The 19,744-nt window shown below is 40.7% G+C and overlaps 1 protein-coding gene across 2 annotated transcripts in view; it reads right to left on the reverse strand.

The window, feature by feature from the left end:
* Positions 1 to 16,734, reverse strand: part of ABHD5 (abhydrolase domain containing 5, lysophosphatidic acid acyltransferase) — a 28,164-nt gene extending 11,430 nt beyond the window's left edge. Inside the window, exons 1-3 of one of the 2 annotated variants that reach the window (XM_066555726.1) lie at positions 16,629 to 16,734; positions 2,814 to 2,899; positions 2,171 to 2,543 (exon numbers count right to left, since the gene is read on the reverse strand). In XM_066555726.1, coding sequence (XP_066411823.1) covers positions 2,171 to 2,543; positions 2,814 to 2,899; positions 16,629 to 16,657 — 488 coding nt within the window. In that variant the 5' untranslated portion in view covers positions 16,658 to 16,734. Of the gene's footprint in view, positions 1 to 2,170; positions 2,544 to 2,813; positions 2,900 to 8,320; positions 8,432 to 16,628 lie in introns of those variants that run through there. The other variant, XM_066555717.1, reaches the window with a different exon arrangement.
* Positions 16,735 to 19,744: the final 3,010 nt, after the last annotated feature.

Raw genomic sequence — 19,744 nt, forward strand, 5'->3', positions numbered from 1 at the left:
AAGTCTTATCTAACCTAAATCCGTCTATGGTTTTAATATTTTTATCTTATTTTTATCTTTATCTTTTTACCTTTTTATCTTTACTTTTTCCTTCATTTCTTCCTTCCCTGTTAAAGCCATGAGATTGTATATAAACACAGAAGAGTTCATAGTGCCTAAAATGATGCCAGAAGTCATCCCAAAAGTTATTTCTGGGTTATGATCAGTTGGGAAACCAAAACCCTGTGCTTGGAATGAAGGGCTGGAAAGGATTAACATCACAAAGACATTTCTTGGTTGTCAGCTCAGCTATGAGCATACTTGCACCCTGCAGCAAACAGCAACAGTAAGAGAGGACAGGGTAGAATCTAACTGTACAAACCAAGCAGGAGAGATCAGAGGCACAGCAGAGCAAGCCAGGAGGAGCCATTCACAGCCACACACACCGTGCACAAACTATGGCATGAAGTATAATATGGCAAACAAATTAATACAAATAAAGTAACCTTTGCTTCATGCTTCCTTTCTTAACACTTTTTCCTTCCTGTTTGGCATTTCTGCTTTTGGTAAACAAGCCTAAAACATAACCCAGAATAATGTGAAGTTGACCATGAGAATCACTTCCTAGGTAAATGTCCAGAAATTGCACTATTTGAAAATCATGGCCCGTTTCAAGTTGGCAATATGCTAAATGGGAATCTTTTTGGATTAGTAGCCTCGGATTTTCCATGGACTCTGGTACAGTATAGCAAATTAACGGATCATCTATGCTTGGAGAAACAGATGTACTTTCCTAACAATATGTATCCAGAATCCCTTAAGCTTCTAATGAATTGTTAGATAACCTGGCTGAAAGCTGTGCTATATTTATCACTTGATTCAATGCTCTTTTAGGACCCTAACAGTCAATTTGTTATTTTGGTGGTCTTAGTTTAATTTCAGAGAAATATTAGTAATGTGAGAGCACAAACTGAAACATCTCTAAATTAATTAACCCCAACTTAAGCACAGTGAGGCATAAAAATAAAGCATCACTTTTGATGTAAATCAGCAGTGGGCAAAACCAGTATCCCATCCCATAGGGATAGTATAGTGCCATTTATAAATCCTTTGGAAAAAGAGGTAAGGAAATGATAAGTGATCCCTACAAAAAGCTAACTACAGTTAGCCAGAAGTTGGTTTATAACTAAAAGGCTAACAGGTTTATATCTTCATTGCAATTCTGGATTTAGAAACACATCTACTTTCACACATCATTTCCAGCCACTTGTGCTAATTGTTGTCCATTTAGAAAGAAAAAGGCAAAGTGTTTTAGGGAAAAACGATGCATGAAATTACTTCAGATATATCCAAGTGAGAAACAAAGAAACAGCAAAACTTGACATGAATAGAAAAGAATAAGATATGTTTAGTAAAATATAGAATTTGCTATATGATGTGGAGAGTTAAGCTTACATTCAGTTTCTCATAGGAAACCACTAAGTGTATCCCAACAAAAGCATTGCCATTTTTTGATACAGAATTGCCTCGGTTGGTGTAAGATCCTAGCTCAGCAGGGGATATATAACCGGACTTATAACCAGATATATAAAAAAAATTATTACTTTAGGGGAAAAAATGTATTAACTGTTGGACAAAACATGGTGCAGAAAATGCTGATGAACTACTGCAGATGGGTTGTCTTACAAAGAAATATGAAGTGGCATACAGACAATTTAAATGAAAGAGTCACTAAAATAATTTTTACATCATTCTGCTGGCACCAGGCTGACTGCTAGGATAGAGGCATAAATTACCAAGGGGAATTAGAAGTTTCAATGTTATCCATAAGAGTGGGAAGTTTGGCAGAAACAGGCCTATTTTCCCTTCACAAAAACCATCTTTGAGACAAAACATTCACCCATAAATATATTCACTGCTATTTCACCTTATAAAATGGCAACGGGGTACTGAACTGAAGAGGTACAGAAAAGTATACAGAAAATCATGTTTACCATATGTACCTATTTCCTTCACCAGGAAACAAACCACACAATTAATACTTCGGTCTTAGAATTCTGTATAATTTCTTAAAATCATCACAGTCATCTACATAAATATTATCTATAAAGAGCCTGAAAAAGAAAATCTGTATTAAAATCAATAGTCAAATACAGAGAAGGAATCCCTTTATTCCTTTATTTTCACATACCTTGATGGATATTTTAAGGAGTACGCAGCAGCCAGGAATCCACCTAGGTTGTGTCCAAGCAAAATCATTTTTTCTAGCCCCATCTCCTTTCTCCATTCTTCTATGGATTCCACAAACTGATTTTCTGCTTCCCGAGCGTCAGTGTCAAAGTGTGGTCTACTGCTACGTCCAAATCCCAAGAGGTCGAAAGCATGAACGGTCCTGTTCTCACAGAGATCTTCAAAGTTGAGAGCCCACAGTCCAACACCTCCTCCAAACCCATGCAGGAGAACAAGGGGAGTTTTGTTTGAAAGGTCTGGAGAGAATGTCAATGTCCATATTTTATTTCCATTAGATATATACACGTATTGTTTATTGTATATGCTTGCAATACCTGGAGAAAAAAGGGGAAAAAATTGTGTTGCTAGAGACATCTGACAAAATATAAAGTACACTCTACTGAAACCACTGTTTTAAATAGGAGCTCCTTTCAAAGGAGATAGCTTCTAATCAAATATCTACATAAGTGAAAAATGAAAATGTAATTTTAAACCTGTTTATTTCATCACAGTGTAAAATACATACTGAAAAACTTCTCTCATTATACTTAATTTATAAAAAATCTAGTTATATCTATGAAACTTATTAAAAACCAAAGACTTACACTTTAGCATTTTCTCCTCAGCCTCTTTAAGGTGTAGCAGTGATGTGGGACACCAGGCAGGAAGCCAGCTGAATAACCATCCAAACCTACATCAGCAATACAGAATAAAAACACCTTGAGCAGCACGGTAATTTTTGGCACTGATGCTTTGAAGATATTTCTTTTGCTGCTCTTCATAAGAGAGCCCATGTTAAGCACACAGTGTAAATGACACTATTTTTGCACTGGGAGGGAATTAATTTTTTCCTGACTTTTTATAAAGTGGCATCACAAACAGGGGCATTCTTCAAAGGGTGAGCAGTTTTTCCACCGTGTCCTCCTATCAGAGCATACTGATCTGGAGACATGAACCCTCACATCAACCCAACAAGCTTGGCAGGATATGTAACAATCACTGGAGTTTCCAGCCTCCTCTCAAGTTCCTTTGGAAGTCTGCCTGCATAACCTTGCATGAACCTATTATTTCCAAAAAAGCAATAAGCTCTGACTTCACCGGCCTAACCTGATTATTACTCTAAATTTAAAAAGTGAAAAATAAGCAGGTTTATCCTACCAAGCAAAAACCTAGGACCTTAATTATGAACTTAGAAACAAAGTTCCAGAGGAAAAAAAAACAACAACTCCCTCTGCAGAAGCTGCTTTTCCAGCTGTCAGTTACTATCTTGGTACTGCCAGCTTGACCATGACAGCACCGGGAATGACTCAGCTGGCAGCACTGCCTAGCCCAGATACAGCAATTTGGTACAGCTCTTCCTGGGTGCTAATTTACCCCACTTTAAAGACAGAATCTTATTTTTCCATCTCTCACCTGGTTTTGAAGTGGCTCATACTACCAGTGCAAAGCTGCCACTGCAGGACCATTCCTTGCAGGGAAGAGGATATCAGTCACCAAATCAACTTCCTCTAGCACTCTTTTTCTACACTGAACTGCTTTCCAGTTAGTTACATACAGAATTTTCAGGACTGAACACCGAGAGTATTAGTTACACAGCAACTAATGCTGAAAGACTATTAGGTTACTAATGTCCAGTTTTTCAGTGTGCACAACTCATCAGTAATAAATTAAAGATCGGGCCCCACAAGTTCTTTACCCAGAGGATCTTTTCCACACATTCTAAGGGGCTGATCTACTACAGCTGCATAGCTCCTTAAGTTTATGATAAGACACAGATGGTTTTCTGGGAATGCACGGCAAGCAGCATTTTTCAGATTCACAGAAACCTGTGAGAGGACATTTAAGAAAAAAAGCCCCAAACCATATCTGAACAGAACAGATTAATCATCCAATCACTCAGGCGCAGTGCTATTCAGTATTATTTACTCCTCTATATCTGGCTGTTCTGTAAATAACCTTCCTGACCCACCAGATCACTGGAATTATAAGTTATAAGGAGGGATAACATTCCAATGGGAATTGTTATCATAGTTTTAATTGAGGAGCTGGCAATAGGCGGTTTTATGTCCTTCCATGCCGTGTGCTCATGCAATCTAAGAAATGAAGGAACTTAGCACCTTATAGGAAAATGGGCATCCAAATATTTTGCTTCTACATTATGTATAGTTATGCATTTATTTAAAAGTAAGATCTTTAAAAAGTTAAAGTTGGGACAAGCCAAAAGTAATTTCACCCGCAAGTAACCATGAAATCTGAGTTTAACAACAACGCTAATTGTGTCCAGTGCTATGAATTACTCTGGTAAATTATTAAACAGCAGTAAGGTCACCACTCTTCTGAGTCAAGCTTTCTGCTAGCTACATGTTCAACTAGGCATTTTCATTCTTAACTCTTGGGTCAGAAACAAAACTAGTCACTATTTCCTCTAAGCTGAAACTCTATGTACTGTTTCTTTTCAGAAAAACCACTAAATAAGCGAAGAAAATACTTTAAAGATCTTATTTATTTATTCACAGAAATGTAAAGCTGCAACATGCCAACAAGAAAACAGTGCAGGGATATGGCTACAATGAAACAGAAGTGACATCTACAGATCATAGTCCCAAAATTTTATTTCCTAGCCCTAGTGAGGCACCTGGATACTTTGGAAAATTATTTAGGAAAATGTATCAGAATGGTAAAGTTGCTCACTCCTTCTTTTGTTACCTACAAGATCTGTTGACAAATACTTAGATTTTAATTCAGAAGAGGCATTGCATACATATATAGTTTGACAAATACAGTTAGCAAGCTGAAGCTTTTAAAATTAAAACCATGTTTGCAATTCTGTCCTGTTGTACTTGCTGAACTAAAAGAGTAAGCAGTGAAGGCTTTCAGGCAAAAAAGTGAGCATTTTTTAGAAATACTATTTTAGAAAGAAAATATTTAGTTACCTATAGTCAAGGCTTAATCCTTTGTTTGCCTCCTTCCAGAAAAGATTTACCACATTGCTAGATGTTTTCCACACATGGAGAACAAACATTTATTTAATCGATTTGAATATTTTTTCTGATAACTTTGTAAGGCTATAGTTGTATCATTTCTTTTGTACATCTGTGCTCAATATGTCTTCTAAATGCATACAGGAATGTCCATTGCTTACATGGTCTATCATTTTTATTTCTGTGATATAAAGCTGTGAGTGCTACATAATGTCAAAAATGAAGCAATGGACCTTTCAAAACAGTGTTCACACCAGCAATGGAGATGAGTTATGAAAGAAAACAAAAGATTCTAGCAGTAGTTCCACATTGTAACTGAGCTACCCACTGCCAGAAGAGGCAGACCTCACATCACTCTCATCACCCATCACTTCCCTTACACGCTGTTCCCACCTATCTTTTTGTAAAAAGTCAAGAGCAGAATATTGTATTTTGAGAAATTAGGAGGTCCACTGGCCTCAGTTGCTTGCTCTTTCAGAAAGTGGGAAATAAATCTGGCAACTGACAGCCCAAATTTTTGTAATTTTTTACCAAATGCACTTACAGGTGTTACACATCAAATACCAAGGCATATAACCAGTGGAATTTAACCTGTGTATTTGTTTGTGGCCATGTAGTAACATAAAGCACTGTGCACATCCATGCTAAAATAATCAATAACCAGCAGTAGGGCAAAGCTTGCATAGGGTGATTCCTTGCATCTTCAATTTGGGTTTAGTTACATTCTTCACTTCCATCTGAAAACATCTGGAATAACAGAAGCTGGAAAAATCAGAGGCTAGCAGGTGGGGTGGGGGGGGGGGGGCTGCTGGCCTGCCAGGCATTCAAAGAAGTCATTCTCTGGCTGACAGACCTCCACACACACTTCCACACTTCTTCTAACACATCTAGGGAAGGAGACCAGAAGGTAAGGGAAAGCCCTGGAAACACCCACTGCATGACCTTAGTGAAAGTCAAGGTGATTAGTGTCAGACTAGGAGATTAGTGGGGACCATCAGTAGCCTATGTTGATGATTAAATACCCTAATAAATAATGCAACAAAAAGGACACATGCACAAACATCTGACTAAGTGGAGCTGCAACCACGTGTGCAGGGACCAAGCCACCAGGCAGGATCTAACACACTGGTTGGTTGGAGCAAGTGCTCAGAGACTCTGCTTGCAAGCATAAGAAAGGATAAAAATAAATAATTATTACTATATTTTGACACTTAATGAGTATATAGACATTGTGTTAAATGTAGCTCAGGATAATACTGCTTGTCCTCAGCTGCTTGAATGTTAATTCGAATCAAGATCTTACTGTCAGCACTGCTTGAATTGCCTGAGGGTAACTTTCAAAAGAACTGAGAATCAAGTAGAGGCAGAGGTACAGGGAGCCTGACCCACCCACTCACCTCCACTACTCAGATCAAACCAAATGAAGAACGTGGCAAATTGGTTGTACCACCAATTTTGGAGCTTTCTGTCAGCTCCATTTACCCTATTTAGCTTGGTGAGAATTGACTCCATGCAACACAATAAATGGATCTGCAGCCAGTCACAAATTTAACATACTCACAAAAAGTTTGTGAAAACTTAGATACAGCTGAAGAATTGAAAACATATATTCTAACAATGAGGTATGTACTGAAACAGCTGAACAGTCCATTTGATTTCTGGCTAGTATTGTGGATTTAAAAATGGAAGCGCTACCACATAAAAATATTCAGCAGAAGTTGTTTGTAACTCTATCCAGGAGATAATACATGTACAGAAATGGAGCTCATTATCTCCCTTTTCAAGCTTAGGATTTACCTACATTAGAATTGTAGGAATGCATGGTAAGCTTGAAATCATACACCAGCATCACAGACCTAGCTGTCATGACCCATGGAAAGTCTGGTTTTGGCAGAACACCAAACCAAAAAACCTGGGGTTTGCAAACAGGTTGCAAAAAGGTAACAGAACTCCACCAAAGCAGAGTAAACAAATACAATACCATTTGCTACATGATCACCTGTCAAAAATTTCTGACCCACCAAGATAGGACATGCTGTCTTTCTAAAGTGTTGAATATAAAATCAGCTTTTCACTAAGAATTTTGAAGTTAGTATGGTAATCAAAACTCCAAGCACAGACCAAAAACCATGCAGCAGTGACAGGAGTGTGGAGAACAGATTTTCCTGTCACAAAGAATTATTTGGACTTTAAAACTACATCAGTAAGTAAGCTAGTGCTCAGATTATATAACAAATTGCAAAGGAAGGATTATGGGAAAGTTACTGAATTGCACAAGAAACAGAGCTGCATCTGTTCGTCTTCCTCTCAGGAAACAAATGTATTCAATATTTTTAATTGAAATTTTGCAGACAATATTGCAAACTACCAAGATTTTAGCTAGGGAGCAAGCTCAAAAACTTAAAAAGCTGAAACACTGAGTGAACTCACTGGTAAACTACTTCAAGCTTTACTCTTTACCCTTAAATCTTCTTAGAATGAAGCTGATCTCTGAAAAACCCTAACCCCCACCTCTCCTGACTCTCAGAATTAATTTCAGCCATTTAGAAGTAAGTAAGGAAAGAAAAACAAATTAATGCAGAGAATTTGGTACTGCTTCTGCCCAGCACCAAGAGGAATGGCATTGGGATTTTCAGGATCTTTCAGCTGACAATGCAGCTATAAGCACCCAGCAATTCAAGCTAGCTCCAATTTAAGAGACTCTTACACTGTAACAGAAAAAAACAAAGGTAAACTATTGGAAAGGCAGCTGAGATTCTACCCTCTTGTTTATGCATAAAGTACTTTTGCAGTACTGTGCTAGCAAAGGAATTCAAAAATGCCAATATGTTGAAATCTAAATATAAGCAACATAAGGTTCACTCTTCTAAGGTCTTACATAAACCTCATCCCATAAAAACACCATGTTACTTCTCACAACTCATCCAGCCCTTTCAGTTGTTATAGAAATACTAAGAATGGGCAAAAAAGAAGTGAAAAGAAGCATCAGGTATTCCTAACTGATAAAGAGGTCAGCATATCAAATTTATGGCAAAGTGCAATTTTAAAAATAAAACTGTTTCACTATAATGCTCTATAAACACTTTACAGCTAACAGAGGATGGATGCTTAAGTGAAGTAACTACAGATACCTTTTTATAATTTTCATGATCTCCTTTTTACTGGATGCTTTCTGCATTTTCCTCAGCATCAGCAGTAGCCTACACAAAGCTTAAGCGTACATGGGATGGTTTCTTCCAGCATCAACACAAAACACTAAGTTTTCAGACCAAATTCTATATTTGGTTGCTAAATTTCAAGTTTATGGGTAATAACCTGAAACAACAGAAAGCATAAAAAACAGTCAAGGATGACACAATCAAATAGAACTTTCTGTGTCAAAATGTCAGAGAAAAGTAGCAGGTTTACATCTGGCTCATTTCTATCCATGACAGAACTGAGTTATAATAAATTTTTCCTTTCCCATTTCATTAATTTAATAGCCTGCAATATGAGAATATTGGGTGCTGTTTACATGACTGATTATGGCAAGAATCGATCCTTCTTTGTTAAGAGTTACCAGAAACACCACCACAGCAAAAACCCCTAACATGTAAAGAAAAATAGTTTAGTAATCACTATATCCAAGGTCCATCTTGGTGGCTGTTCTTTGTGCCAGATCTATGAAATTCAGGCATGAAAAAGGCACTATATTTTAAACCAGATAATTCTGGTTTAACATAGCTACAGAAAAGCCAGAAAGTTAACCAGCAGACCTGTGAACTATCAAGGTGAGTCAAGGTGGAGTACACCAAGCTTTGAAGTCAGAACTGCCGCTGACAGTAACATATAATCATGACATCAAGTCCACATTTAACTAGGCAGGGATGTTTCTGCAACAAGGCTCAGGATATGATTTCATGAGAACCTTAAGAGAGAGCATAAGCAATTTTAGGAGTCCTTGAAGTCCTTCATTGCTGTCCCTAAAGTGCATCATGTTCTTTCATGCTTATGTCTTCTGAGAGCAGTGAATATAGTCAGAATCATTCAGGCATACACAGTAACTGTTGTTGTGAAGACTGTATATCCAGGGACAAAGCTTCTGCATGTACAATAGAAGTCAGATGTAGCAACCAAAACAATTTGAATGAGATGTTCCTAGGACAAAACACTCTGGCAGTTGTAGACAAAAATCAGGAGAAGAAAAACATTCCATGTTTCACTTTCATTGCATGAACAGACTAAAAATCCTCAGGGAAAGACCCTGAAGCGCATACTAAAGAGGCAAGACCCAGAAGCAAGTATCAGGAATACAGTATGAGAACAAAAAAACTCCTTGCTTTAAGAAATATCTATTTACCATTTTCACAAGGAGACAAAAAATGGATGAAATCATTGTCAACAGGTTAAAAAAGGGTAACGATTTTTTTTTTCCCAGATGACATTATAACCCTGCCCATAAAGTTCTGTTTGGATGAGTTGTGAGCCAAGATGTTCCATTCAATTAGATGTTGTGAAACTCTTGGATACTTCAGTAATGTCAAAACAGAATGTTTTGAAAACCTCTGCATAATATTTCTAGGAAGTGTAACATATATCAGCCTCATTCCAATACAAAACCCATGATAGCTTATTGCAGAATATTGCTCTATATTAGGGCAGAGGTGAAAACAATGCATTCCTCATGTATTTATTGCATCTTGAACTCTGTGTTCAGAACATTCAACATCAGAATTAATATAAAAATTCAGAAGCAAGTTTTTATTATGCTTTTTATCAAAATTAACCATCACTTATCAACATTAACTTGAAACTGTACCTCATGAACGTGAATCCATAACCTTTGAGATTTTCTGGCTACTTTAGAGATATTAAAGTTTACTGTGACTATTTTAAGTCATTGAGCAGCCTGAGCATTCAAGAAGTGGAGAGGACCTATAATTCTGCTCCCTCCCATCCTGGACCTCAGACATAGGTATATCTTGCAGTATAACTTGCACCATTGCAGCCCCCTTCCCCTTTTCTTGAGTCTCTCAGCACTGCTTTTTTTTTTTTTTAACCATACTTATCCTTTTTTCTATGTTTTTATAATTCCTTCCACCCTCTTTCTAGCTATACCCAAAGGTGTCCATTTCAGGGCAAGCGCTTTTTCAGTATGTACCACAAGAATGAAGCAACCTGCAATGCAACCTGACATGCTCGTACTGCTTACAAAGAAGCTGTGATAGCACCCAACTCAGTTTCAAGTCCTTATTTAAAAACTAAAAAAAAAAAAAAATCCAAAGAAAAAACATATTAGCAACTACATATCAAGTATGGAATAACACAGAGTACAGAGATAAAGATGCAGAGGAGAAGCAAGGGGGAAGCTGCACAGCTCTACTAAAACTCCTCAACCTTGTGACAGAGATCATGGGTTAGGTACCCCAGAGGTTCTACCTCTGCCCCCTCCACAGTAAACTCATGTCTGATAGAACTTGGCAATGCCACCCATTTCGTGTACCTTTAAAAACACCACACTGCACATTGCAGTAAGAATTTGTGAAGAAAAACATAACTAAAATTAAGGATATGAAAATTTCCTCTTGGCGCCCCTCAGATGTTATTCAACTTTGCACTGCTTTTATTTTATTCATGCATGAACTGATGTACTCCAGCTGCCCTTCAGATATTGCATGACTTCAACCTTGCTTAATCCTTGCCAGCCTTCTCATACCTACCATGCCAGCAGCCCACATTTCAGCCTGTTCCCAAATTCCATCAAACTGGACAAGAGCAAAGCACACACGCAACAGGCAGCCCTCACTAACCTTCACCATTGCCCATCCACACTCTACCCTGCTTCTCTTTTGGTAAAATTCCATTGTATATCATGCACAATGTAGATCACAACATTAGGAGGTGAATATTTTTCATTTTCTATAAGGGCCCATATAAGTACACAAATGTAAGACTTTCTAAAGCATATGATCACTTCCCTCAGCTCCAAACATGCTATACACAAACCCCCCTTGCACACAAGTATGAACACACACTGAGGGTTGTTTCACTGCAGCTCATTAGAGCAGCTTCTATGATGTGTTCCTTTATCACAGTCACCTAAGGTGACAAAGAGCTATATATGTCAAAATGCAAGAACTGGTATTCAACATTTTGGACTACCTATCCCCGTTTCATTTTCTGGAAAACGTAAAAGGTGCACAACCCTTTTGACAGCAGACTATTTTCTCTACATGCTTACACCACAAATACTTTAGATGTCAAGGAAGTGCAAGTAGTCTTAAAAATAGTTAAGAAGTTAAATGGATCTAAAAAGTCATCGCATCAAAAGTCCCCTTATGGAAAGGTAAAGATGTAATTAAGAAGCTTTTGGTGTCAGTATGACCTCAAATTACTAAATACTACCAAGAAAAAAATTCTACAATGGTCTGTTAGAGCTTTAACCCATCCTATTTCTGTATTTTGTCTTTTGCCACACCCTTCTCTCTCACTTCAATATATGAGCAGACTTTCTCAATGGCAACAGGCACTCTTCTTTTAGAGAATGCATTTTTGTTATGCTCGTGTCTTCCCTGCCTTTCTGTAGTCCCTATCATCTTGAGTTTTCTACTACAACACACTCAGAGCACCTTCCTTCTCTGCCATTTCTCACCATGGCACCATGTGTTCTTGCTGCCACTTAAAAACCTCCTGCTACCCTCTTAACCTTATTCCAGATCGACCTCATTCCCTTACACAGCTTTACTGACTCACAAATCTCTCTTCTCCACTGACCTCTCTCCGGCTGCTCAGCTTCTCATCTGGATCTTTCTGAGCCAATATAAATGCAGACACTCACCTTTCCTCTCGTGCCCTCTTCTCCCTGGCTGTCAATGCAACCCATGTGCAAAAAACTATCCCAAAAGAATATCAGAATTGCAAGTAAATACCCAGAAGTTATGAAACACAAGCATCAAAATTTCCTCAGCAAGAAATCTTAATACACCACTATATAAAAGAAGAAACATTTTAATAGTTTGTCAGCTGGGAGAGTTGTTCAGAGCCTTCCACAGAAGTTCAGAACAGTCAGAGAACCTCCTGCACACAAACACTGTCCCTTTCAAAAAGGTAGGTCACTGACTGGGCCTATCAGCCCCCAGCAGGCTCTAAAACAACTTTTCATATACCCAAATACATGCAATACTAGCTAAAAATTGTGTTCTCCAATGACACATAGTCACCAGCACACTAACCACAGCTAGTTGCCCCTCTGGATTTATAGCTTCACTGTCATTTCCACTGGGGCTAAGACTCCCCCTAATTCTACTTTGGCAGCTTCTGACGATGTGTCTTTGTTTGATACTTGGAAAGTGGGGTTATGAGCATCTTTCTTTTGCTACCAGAATGAGAAGATAGCCCCTGTTACACTTTCCCATCTTTCCCTCTCTCCCTTTCGTCTGCATTAGGAGAAATGAGAGATCTTGATAAACACAGACCTTCCCTCCCCAAATTCATACAAGCACAAGAAACTATTAGAAATAATCCCATAAATGCCTGAAAACCTGCTCATACAAACACCTTCTGATGAGCTCATGCATGTAACACAAAAGGCTTTAAGTACTGAAGCTGTGAGTGACACAACCCTGCCAGCCAAAAAGACAAAATCGGAAAAGAGGAAGGAAATTACCTTTAACCTTTTCCCACATCTGCTTTCTACACTGCACTGACGTCTCACTCAGTTTTTAAAAATGCAAGTTGTAGCTACCAAGCCTGTGTTTGGTCACCAGCACTACAGGAAAGAAGAAAAGTAAGCAGGACCCTGCTTTCAGCAGCCTACCCACTCAGTTTGCTGTAAAACCTAGATCATGTAACTAGCAAAAAATTCAGGCAAAAATTCTGAGTTGAGAGTGTCCATTCATGCTGTAACACTGTGAACCATCCTACCAAGGAGAAGACACAGGCTCTATCAAGCCTAATAAACTATTCCTCTTTTATTAATCAAACAGCTCACTTCAAAACTGAGTTCTGTAATACAAACAAACTTAAGGATAACACAAAAATAATTGTGAACACTGGTGTTAGAGTGTATGTCTTCTCCTTTACTCCAAGCCACTATTTTGTGAGACTAAAGGCCAATTACGAGCAATTTGATGTGGGCTTGTAACTGCAGATGTCTTAAAGTTTTAAGAAAACTTTAAGAAAACTAAAACTAAGTTCTAAGAAAACTTAAAGAAAACTATTCCACTTATAGGGGGAAAAATCCCCCAGTATTGCAGTTTGGGGATCTTTTTCTGTATGTATACACACATTTAGTAGCTGTTCTTCCTAGTTATATTATAAGCCATAAGCAGTCCTGGTGCATCCAGAGTGAGTAAGTTAATTCAATACTGGCAAAAGGCTCAGTTTAGGGCTGTCTGCATCACAGGCAGAAGTCTCCATCTAAAACCTACACAGAGGAGGTCCAAGGCTGTAAAGAGGTTTGGAAATCACTAGCAGGTGACATGTTAACCAAGCAATCACTGTGACTACAAAAACATTTGTTTAGTTAATCTTCTAATTCAAAGTTAGGACAGGGTCATGAATAGTTTTCATGAATATTTTTCAGCTGAGATCTTCCAGAAAGAAAGTTTTCACCATGCTTTGCACAGTTACCGAATTGCAACAAAGCAAGTGTGTTGCCTAACAAGTTGAGTCACACTATTGTTTTCAAAGCAGATAAACTTTGCATTTATTCTTTGTGTACACCTGTCACTAGTAATTTATTCTAGGACTTTGATGGTATATTGTAACTTCCTATCACTGCCACGGCATTCTAAATGAAAAATCATTTAACATATTTTTCTTGTTTATAAACTCCCTTAGGTACTGAGCATTGCTCAAGTTCAAAATTTCATGCTAATTTGTTCCTTAGCATGAACAAATGCTAAGTTTAATTATTGCTAGAAACTGACCAATAAAAGCACTAACATTTCAACACAAATGCACTTTTTGAATTCATGGAAAAGGATGATGATATTTTGTTCTTGGAAGTTTTTAGTGAATCAGGAGGTTTACTCTGAAAAATACCACATCAATGCCTAATCGTTCAGAAGTTCTGAAAACCAACACCTCTTAAAAGCCACCCAGCTGTGTAAACCACACCAGAAACTTGCAGTAATCCTCTTGAAAATTCAGCCTAACTCTATGTCCAGATCAACGAGTGTTACGATCCTGCAATCCTGAGAGGCAACTGGAGGTGAGGGCGCTTGGCACCGTCTCAGCAGCACTCAGCACTCTGTGTGATCAAACCAGACAGCTAATGCAGTTCAGCCTAATGCGCTGAATGAACACACAAACAAAACAGGCTGAGGCACAGCTATTTTAAGACTTGTACTTAGGAAACCTGTAAACCAGCAACAAGAAGCTTTACAAACTACTTGTATTTAAGACTGTGAAGGGGTCAGAAAGAACACGGAACCACGAAGCGTTTCACTTGCAAGTTTTCAAGTGGGTAATGTTGTAGAGGTCATGTGGAGGTGAAGATTTTGGAAAAAACTATTTTAAGTTTGAGGAAAGGAGGAGCGTGCAGAGTTACAGAGTAGACAAAACTGCATAGTGCTTTGAAAGGGAAGCTTTTGGAGTTTGCATTTGAAATGAGGATGCTGCGTACATATGGTGATAATGGCATAACAGGGAATTTGGAAAAGATGGATAGTCCAGATCTGGTCAGATTGAGCTGGCAGAGCAGGAAAATATGTAAGATGAAATACCAAAATCCCAAGCTGGAAAAATGACTAAAAAAAGCACAAGATTGAGGATGCAGGTAGTTTTGGAAGATTACAAAACAGACATATAACATGACAACATGCAAATGGCAATATACTTAATTAAGAAGTCATGAATGCCTGGCATGATTTTCATGCAATCAGCTGAAGAATTTTAAGTCTGATTTCTCAAAATAACACAAGACTTAGTTATGCAAGAAGGGAGATGTAGAAGAAAAGGCAAGAAATTAGTTTTTGAGGACTAGTCAATCAGTAATGGGATATACTACCTAATATTTAACGCACAGAGAAAGAGGAAAAATTAATGTAAACAATGCATATAAAGCATATGAGAAAGAGGAAAAATTAATGTAAACAATACATATAAAGCATATTTACACGTCTGACAGAAGGAATAAAGCACATGTATGACTAAAGCAGAGTTAGATATATTCTGATAGAGCACTGTTTGGATTAGAACCATAAAATATGATGGAACAAACTGTGAGATAAGCAACCAGCAGATATCTTAAGTATGTTTGGCAAACAAACTCAGAGATGGGATGACTATATTATTCTACAGGGGCAGACAACATATTTGGGGGCAATGGAAGAGTATAAAAATGGGTCTGCAGTAGAAGCTTAAGTGTAACAAGAAATAAAGCATACACTAAGAAGGCATGTGAACTGAAGAACAGACCATTGATTAGTAACTTTTATACAGTACACTCACAAAAGATATAGTGACGAACTATGTAATTTCAGGCAGAGGAATGATTATTAGCTATAATAAAGTCATATATCAAGGGTGTAAGTGGTTACAAACAGGTATTAGAGACACATGTTAAGAAACAGGGTCAGGGTAACTTATGTCATAGGAATTATTTCAGTAGATGTGAATGCCCTGGGACAGTGAAAGGAAAGAAAAAGTTAGCAGGGATAGCATACAGTACTGGAAAAGTTAGAGCAACAGCGTATGCTTGTAATTTATAGATGTGCTCTCATCTCCTACTTATATAAAGTACAGAACGATGACACAGAGAGGCTGACAAGTGCACTGTCTGCTCTATATCAAAGTGAACGTATAGAACAAGAAGATGGGCTATCTGCGCGCCCAGATAAAGCCGCCGAGGCACACCAGGAGCATGGGCCAGCACTGTATGCAGCCGTGTGACCTCTGGGCGCAAAGGGAAGCAAGGGTGGATGACAGCCGGAGTACGTACATACACTTTGCCAAGGCAAAGGCGCAGGGACACGCCTGCGGGCAGGTGTGCAATGACAACAGCTGGCCAGCCACGGCGGAGCTCCGGTGCAGAAGGGGAAGCGGCGGGGACACGGGGCTCGCAGGGAGCCGGCGGCAAACCCTGCCGGGAGCCTGCCCGTGCCAGAAGGCGGGAAGCCATGGCAGGAAGGCGGGCTGTGCGGCAGCAAAACATGGCAGACGATGTGCCCACACTCCGGGGAGCGCCCGAGCGGCGATGCCGGAGCGCGGCAGGGCCGGGGCGAAGCGCGGAGCCCGGCGGGCGCTCGGGGAGGCGGGAGCGCCCGCAACCCCGGCACTGGGGCCGCCCGCAGCCCGTAGGCACCGCGGGCAGACGGGCCGGCGGCGGGAGGAGGCGGGCGAGCGGCACCCGCGGCGGCACGGCACGGCACGGCCCGGACGCCCCGAAAGGCTTCCTACCGCCGTCCGGGACACCCGCGGAGAGGACGGGGGTCGGCCCGCGGCCGCTCCACTCACCCTTCGCTAGGAGCCTCCTCCTCGGCCATGGCGGCGGCGGGGTGGTCGGCAGCTGACAGCGGCGGTGGGGTGGCGGTGGCCGGCAGCGTAGCGAGGGACAGCGCGACGGCGGCGGCACCGGCCATTACGGGCTCCTCCCTCTCTTACTCCCTCCCTCCTGCCCGCCCGCCGCCTGCGTCATCCCCGCAGGGCCACCCACAGCCCCGAGCGCCGCCGTGCGCGGCCCGGCAGTGCCGGAGCGCCGCGGGCGGACCCCGGGGTGTGAGTGGGCGGCGGGCGGGCACTGGGCACATGCGTGCCCCAGCGACGGGAGCGGGTCCTGGGCGCTCCCCAGCCAGCGGCATGGCTGGAGCAAGGCTCCCGTCGGCTGGCTCATGGTCCGGGGATGGCGGCACAGATGAGGCCCGTGCAGAAGGGCCGCGGCTTCCCAGGCGTCCCTGCCCCGTGAGCGCGGGGCCCGCGGTGCGTGTGTAGCCTGTACCGTGCACGCTGTACACTGTGCGGACATAGCTGTGTACACACCCTACGCACCGGGCATACTGAGCATATGTACCCCTCTGTTTTCCCACCGAGTGGCGCACAGGGGGGACACAACACCGGGCAGTGGCATTGGAGAGGTGGCAATGCCCCCGTGGCAGCACACAGCTGACAAGTTGAGCAGGAGAGGGGGCAGAACCCAAACTAAAGCGTCGGCTCCCCCACAGACATTCCTTGGGCCAACTCGCTCAGCGAGGCCTGCAAATAGGGCAGCAGGGTGTTCAGCACTAGGTGTTCCAGGCTGTAATGTTTGCTTTTATGTATAAGAAGCAAATTAGGAGTTCTGGATGCAGCTTAAGTATTAATTGTCCCTAAGACGATTCCAAGTAGAATACCTATTGCGATTGTCATTTTTAAGTGTTTTGATAGACTAAAGTGCAGCCATGCCTATGGCGAGGAGAATGCTGGGGTGTGCTTGTTTTAGACAGCATTTGGTCTCATAATATTGGTTGTGTTATTGTTCAGCTGCATAAGAACTGCATTGGTATTGGGCAATCAACAAACCTTAATTGAAACAAAGCAGCAAAGTGCAGCAAGTGGAAGGAGTGGTGAGAAGATTTTAAGTCTTGCATTTCTTCTGAATTTTGTCACTGACCTCTAAAGCTGTTTTTAGAAAAACAAATGGAATGATGATTACTGTTTCTTTTGGTTTCTGAAATCCTTTGATAAAAAGTATCAAAAGGTGAATTTGGTAATAGCTGAAATAATTCTCAGCTAAAACCATTCTGCAATTTGAAAACAGTGATTGTTGAGATTACACAATCTCAGCTAAAGTTTGTTTGGCTGTGTCACAATGGTTTGGCAATCTGATATTTTTCTCAGGAGAGTGTATTTATTTTTATTATTGCGCTGAAAAATTTTATTTATGAGAAAAGTGACTATCAGTGTGTGTAGAACTATATGATCGCTGGCAAAGGTTTGCAAAGATGGTCATTAGAATTTGCAAACTGCCTGAATCAATAGTTCTGAATGCCATGGTTTTATTTCTTTCTAATTTCAATGGAACAGTAAGTTAAAAACCTCATAAATGAGATTTACAGCCTACTCATGGAATGTGCAAGTGTTCAGACACAATTATCTCTGTGATTTTAATTCAGTGGTGCTCCCCCCAACAGTAATTGGTTACATTTGTCTAAGAGTATACTTGTACAAGCAGCCTACTCCCACTTAGCAGCCCTTCTTTCTCTTACTGAGGAATGACTCAGTTTTTTCAGAGCTGTTTTGATTATGTGGATAAATCAGCTGTATTTCTGTGCATGAAGAAATGACTGTGATAATGCTGATAGAAGAAAGAGAGTTGTGCATCAGTTGGCTAATGTTGCAGTGGAGTGTCAATGAATAAAGGACAGCTGTATTATAATGAGAAGCAAATCGTTCAGATGAATTTTTCCATTTTTGTATTTCAAAAAAATTTCTGGACTCTGAAAATGTCTCAAAGGGAGTGGTTCCTGCTACTGTTTAATCTCTCACTTTTCTGTGTTGATGTTTTGTGGGGCTTGTATCTGGCCCTCATTATTGAATTAGTTTACTACTACCATTCTATTCAATAAATGATATGTTACCCATGAGTAAGCTACTTCTCCAAACTGCAGCAGTTGCAGTTTGCAGCTTGCTAAAATCAGTCTGAGCAACAAACTGCAGAGGGGGTTGACTTGGCCAAGTATTACAGCCTAAGACTGTTTAAACATGCTTATATGAATATAAGGACATTTATTATGCCTGCTCTTATTTTGACATTTTATGGGGCCTCAGAATAGCAGGGAAAAAGCAGTATAAAACTTACTGGTTTCTGCAAATGAACCTTTTTGGGATGGCAAGAAGACCTTAGAGACCTGGGAGAATGCCCCTGGGATCTCGTGTCCATGTATTGCTGTCACTGGAGGTCTGGCTTCCTCTGCTGTGCTCCTTCAGGACAGAAGGCTGTTTGTCAGCTGCCTCAGGAAGTGGAGGCGCAGGAGTTGGAGTTAGCTGTGGCTAAGCCTAAGCAGAAGCCCAAACAGCACTGGAAGATGTAAATGAGGAACTCCACCCCGAGTCCTGTTTGCTGTGTTTCTCTGGGGAGGGCTCTTTGTGTTACTGAGGTGTGGGAGGAATTCTTGCATTAACTGAGCTTCTTCTGCCTGGCTCTGGACCTCGGTACTATGCAGCAGGATGTTTCAGCCTTGGCTGAGTCATTGAAGAAACAAAAAGTCTGAACTGTGTCAGTTTCCAGTGGAGTCTGGAGATCCATACTGTTGGGCCCTCTCAGATCCCAGTTGCCTACAGGGCCGTGGCAGCCCTGGGAAGCTTGTTCAGCTTCTGATCTGTCGTAATGCTCTGTGGACTCTGTCTCTGTGCTCCCCTCCAAACTGCAGTGGCACTTTGAGACCAGTGGCAATGTGCTTGTTGTGTTCCTAGTGTGTCTGCTCCATGTTTTCCTAGACATATGTGGGCATAGGCAGAGTTCTAAATGAGTACAGGTTGATCAAGAATTGTTCAAGTACTTGGAGATCCTCCTTCACATTCACTTTGCCAACATCTTCCAACCACATGTCTGCCTATGGCGGGCATAAGAGGCTATTTGTACAGATTCCCAAACT

This window comes from Molothrus aeneus, chromosome 1 (genome assembly GCF_037042795.1).
Source record: "Molothrus aeneus isolate 106 chromosome 1, BPBGC_Maene_1.0, whole genome shotgun sequence".
Lineage (NCBI taxonomy): Eukaryota > Metazoa > Chordata > Aves > Passeriformes > Icteridae > Molothrus > Molothrus aeneus.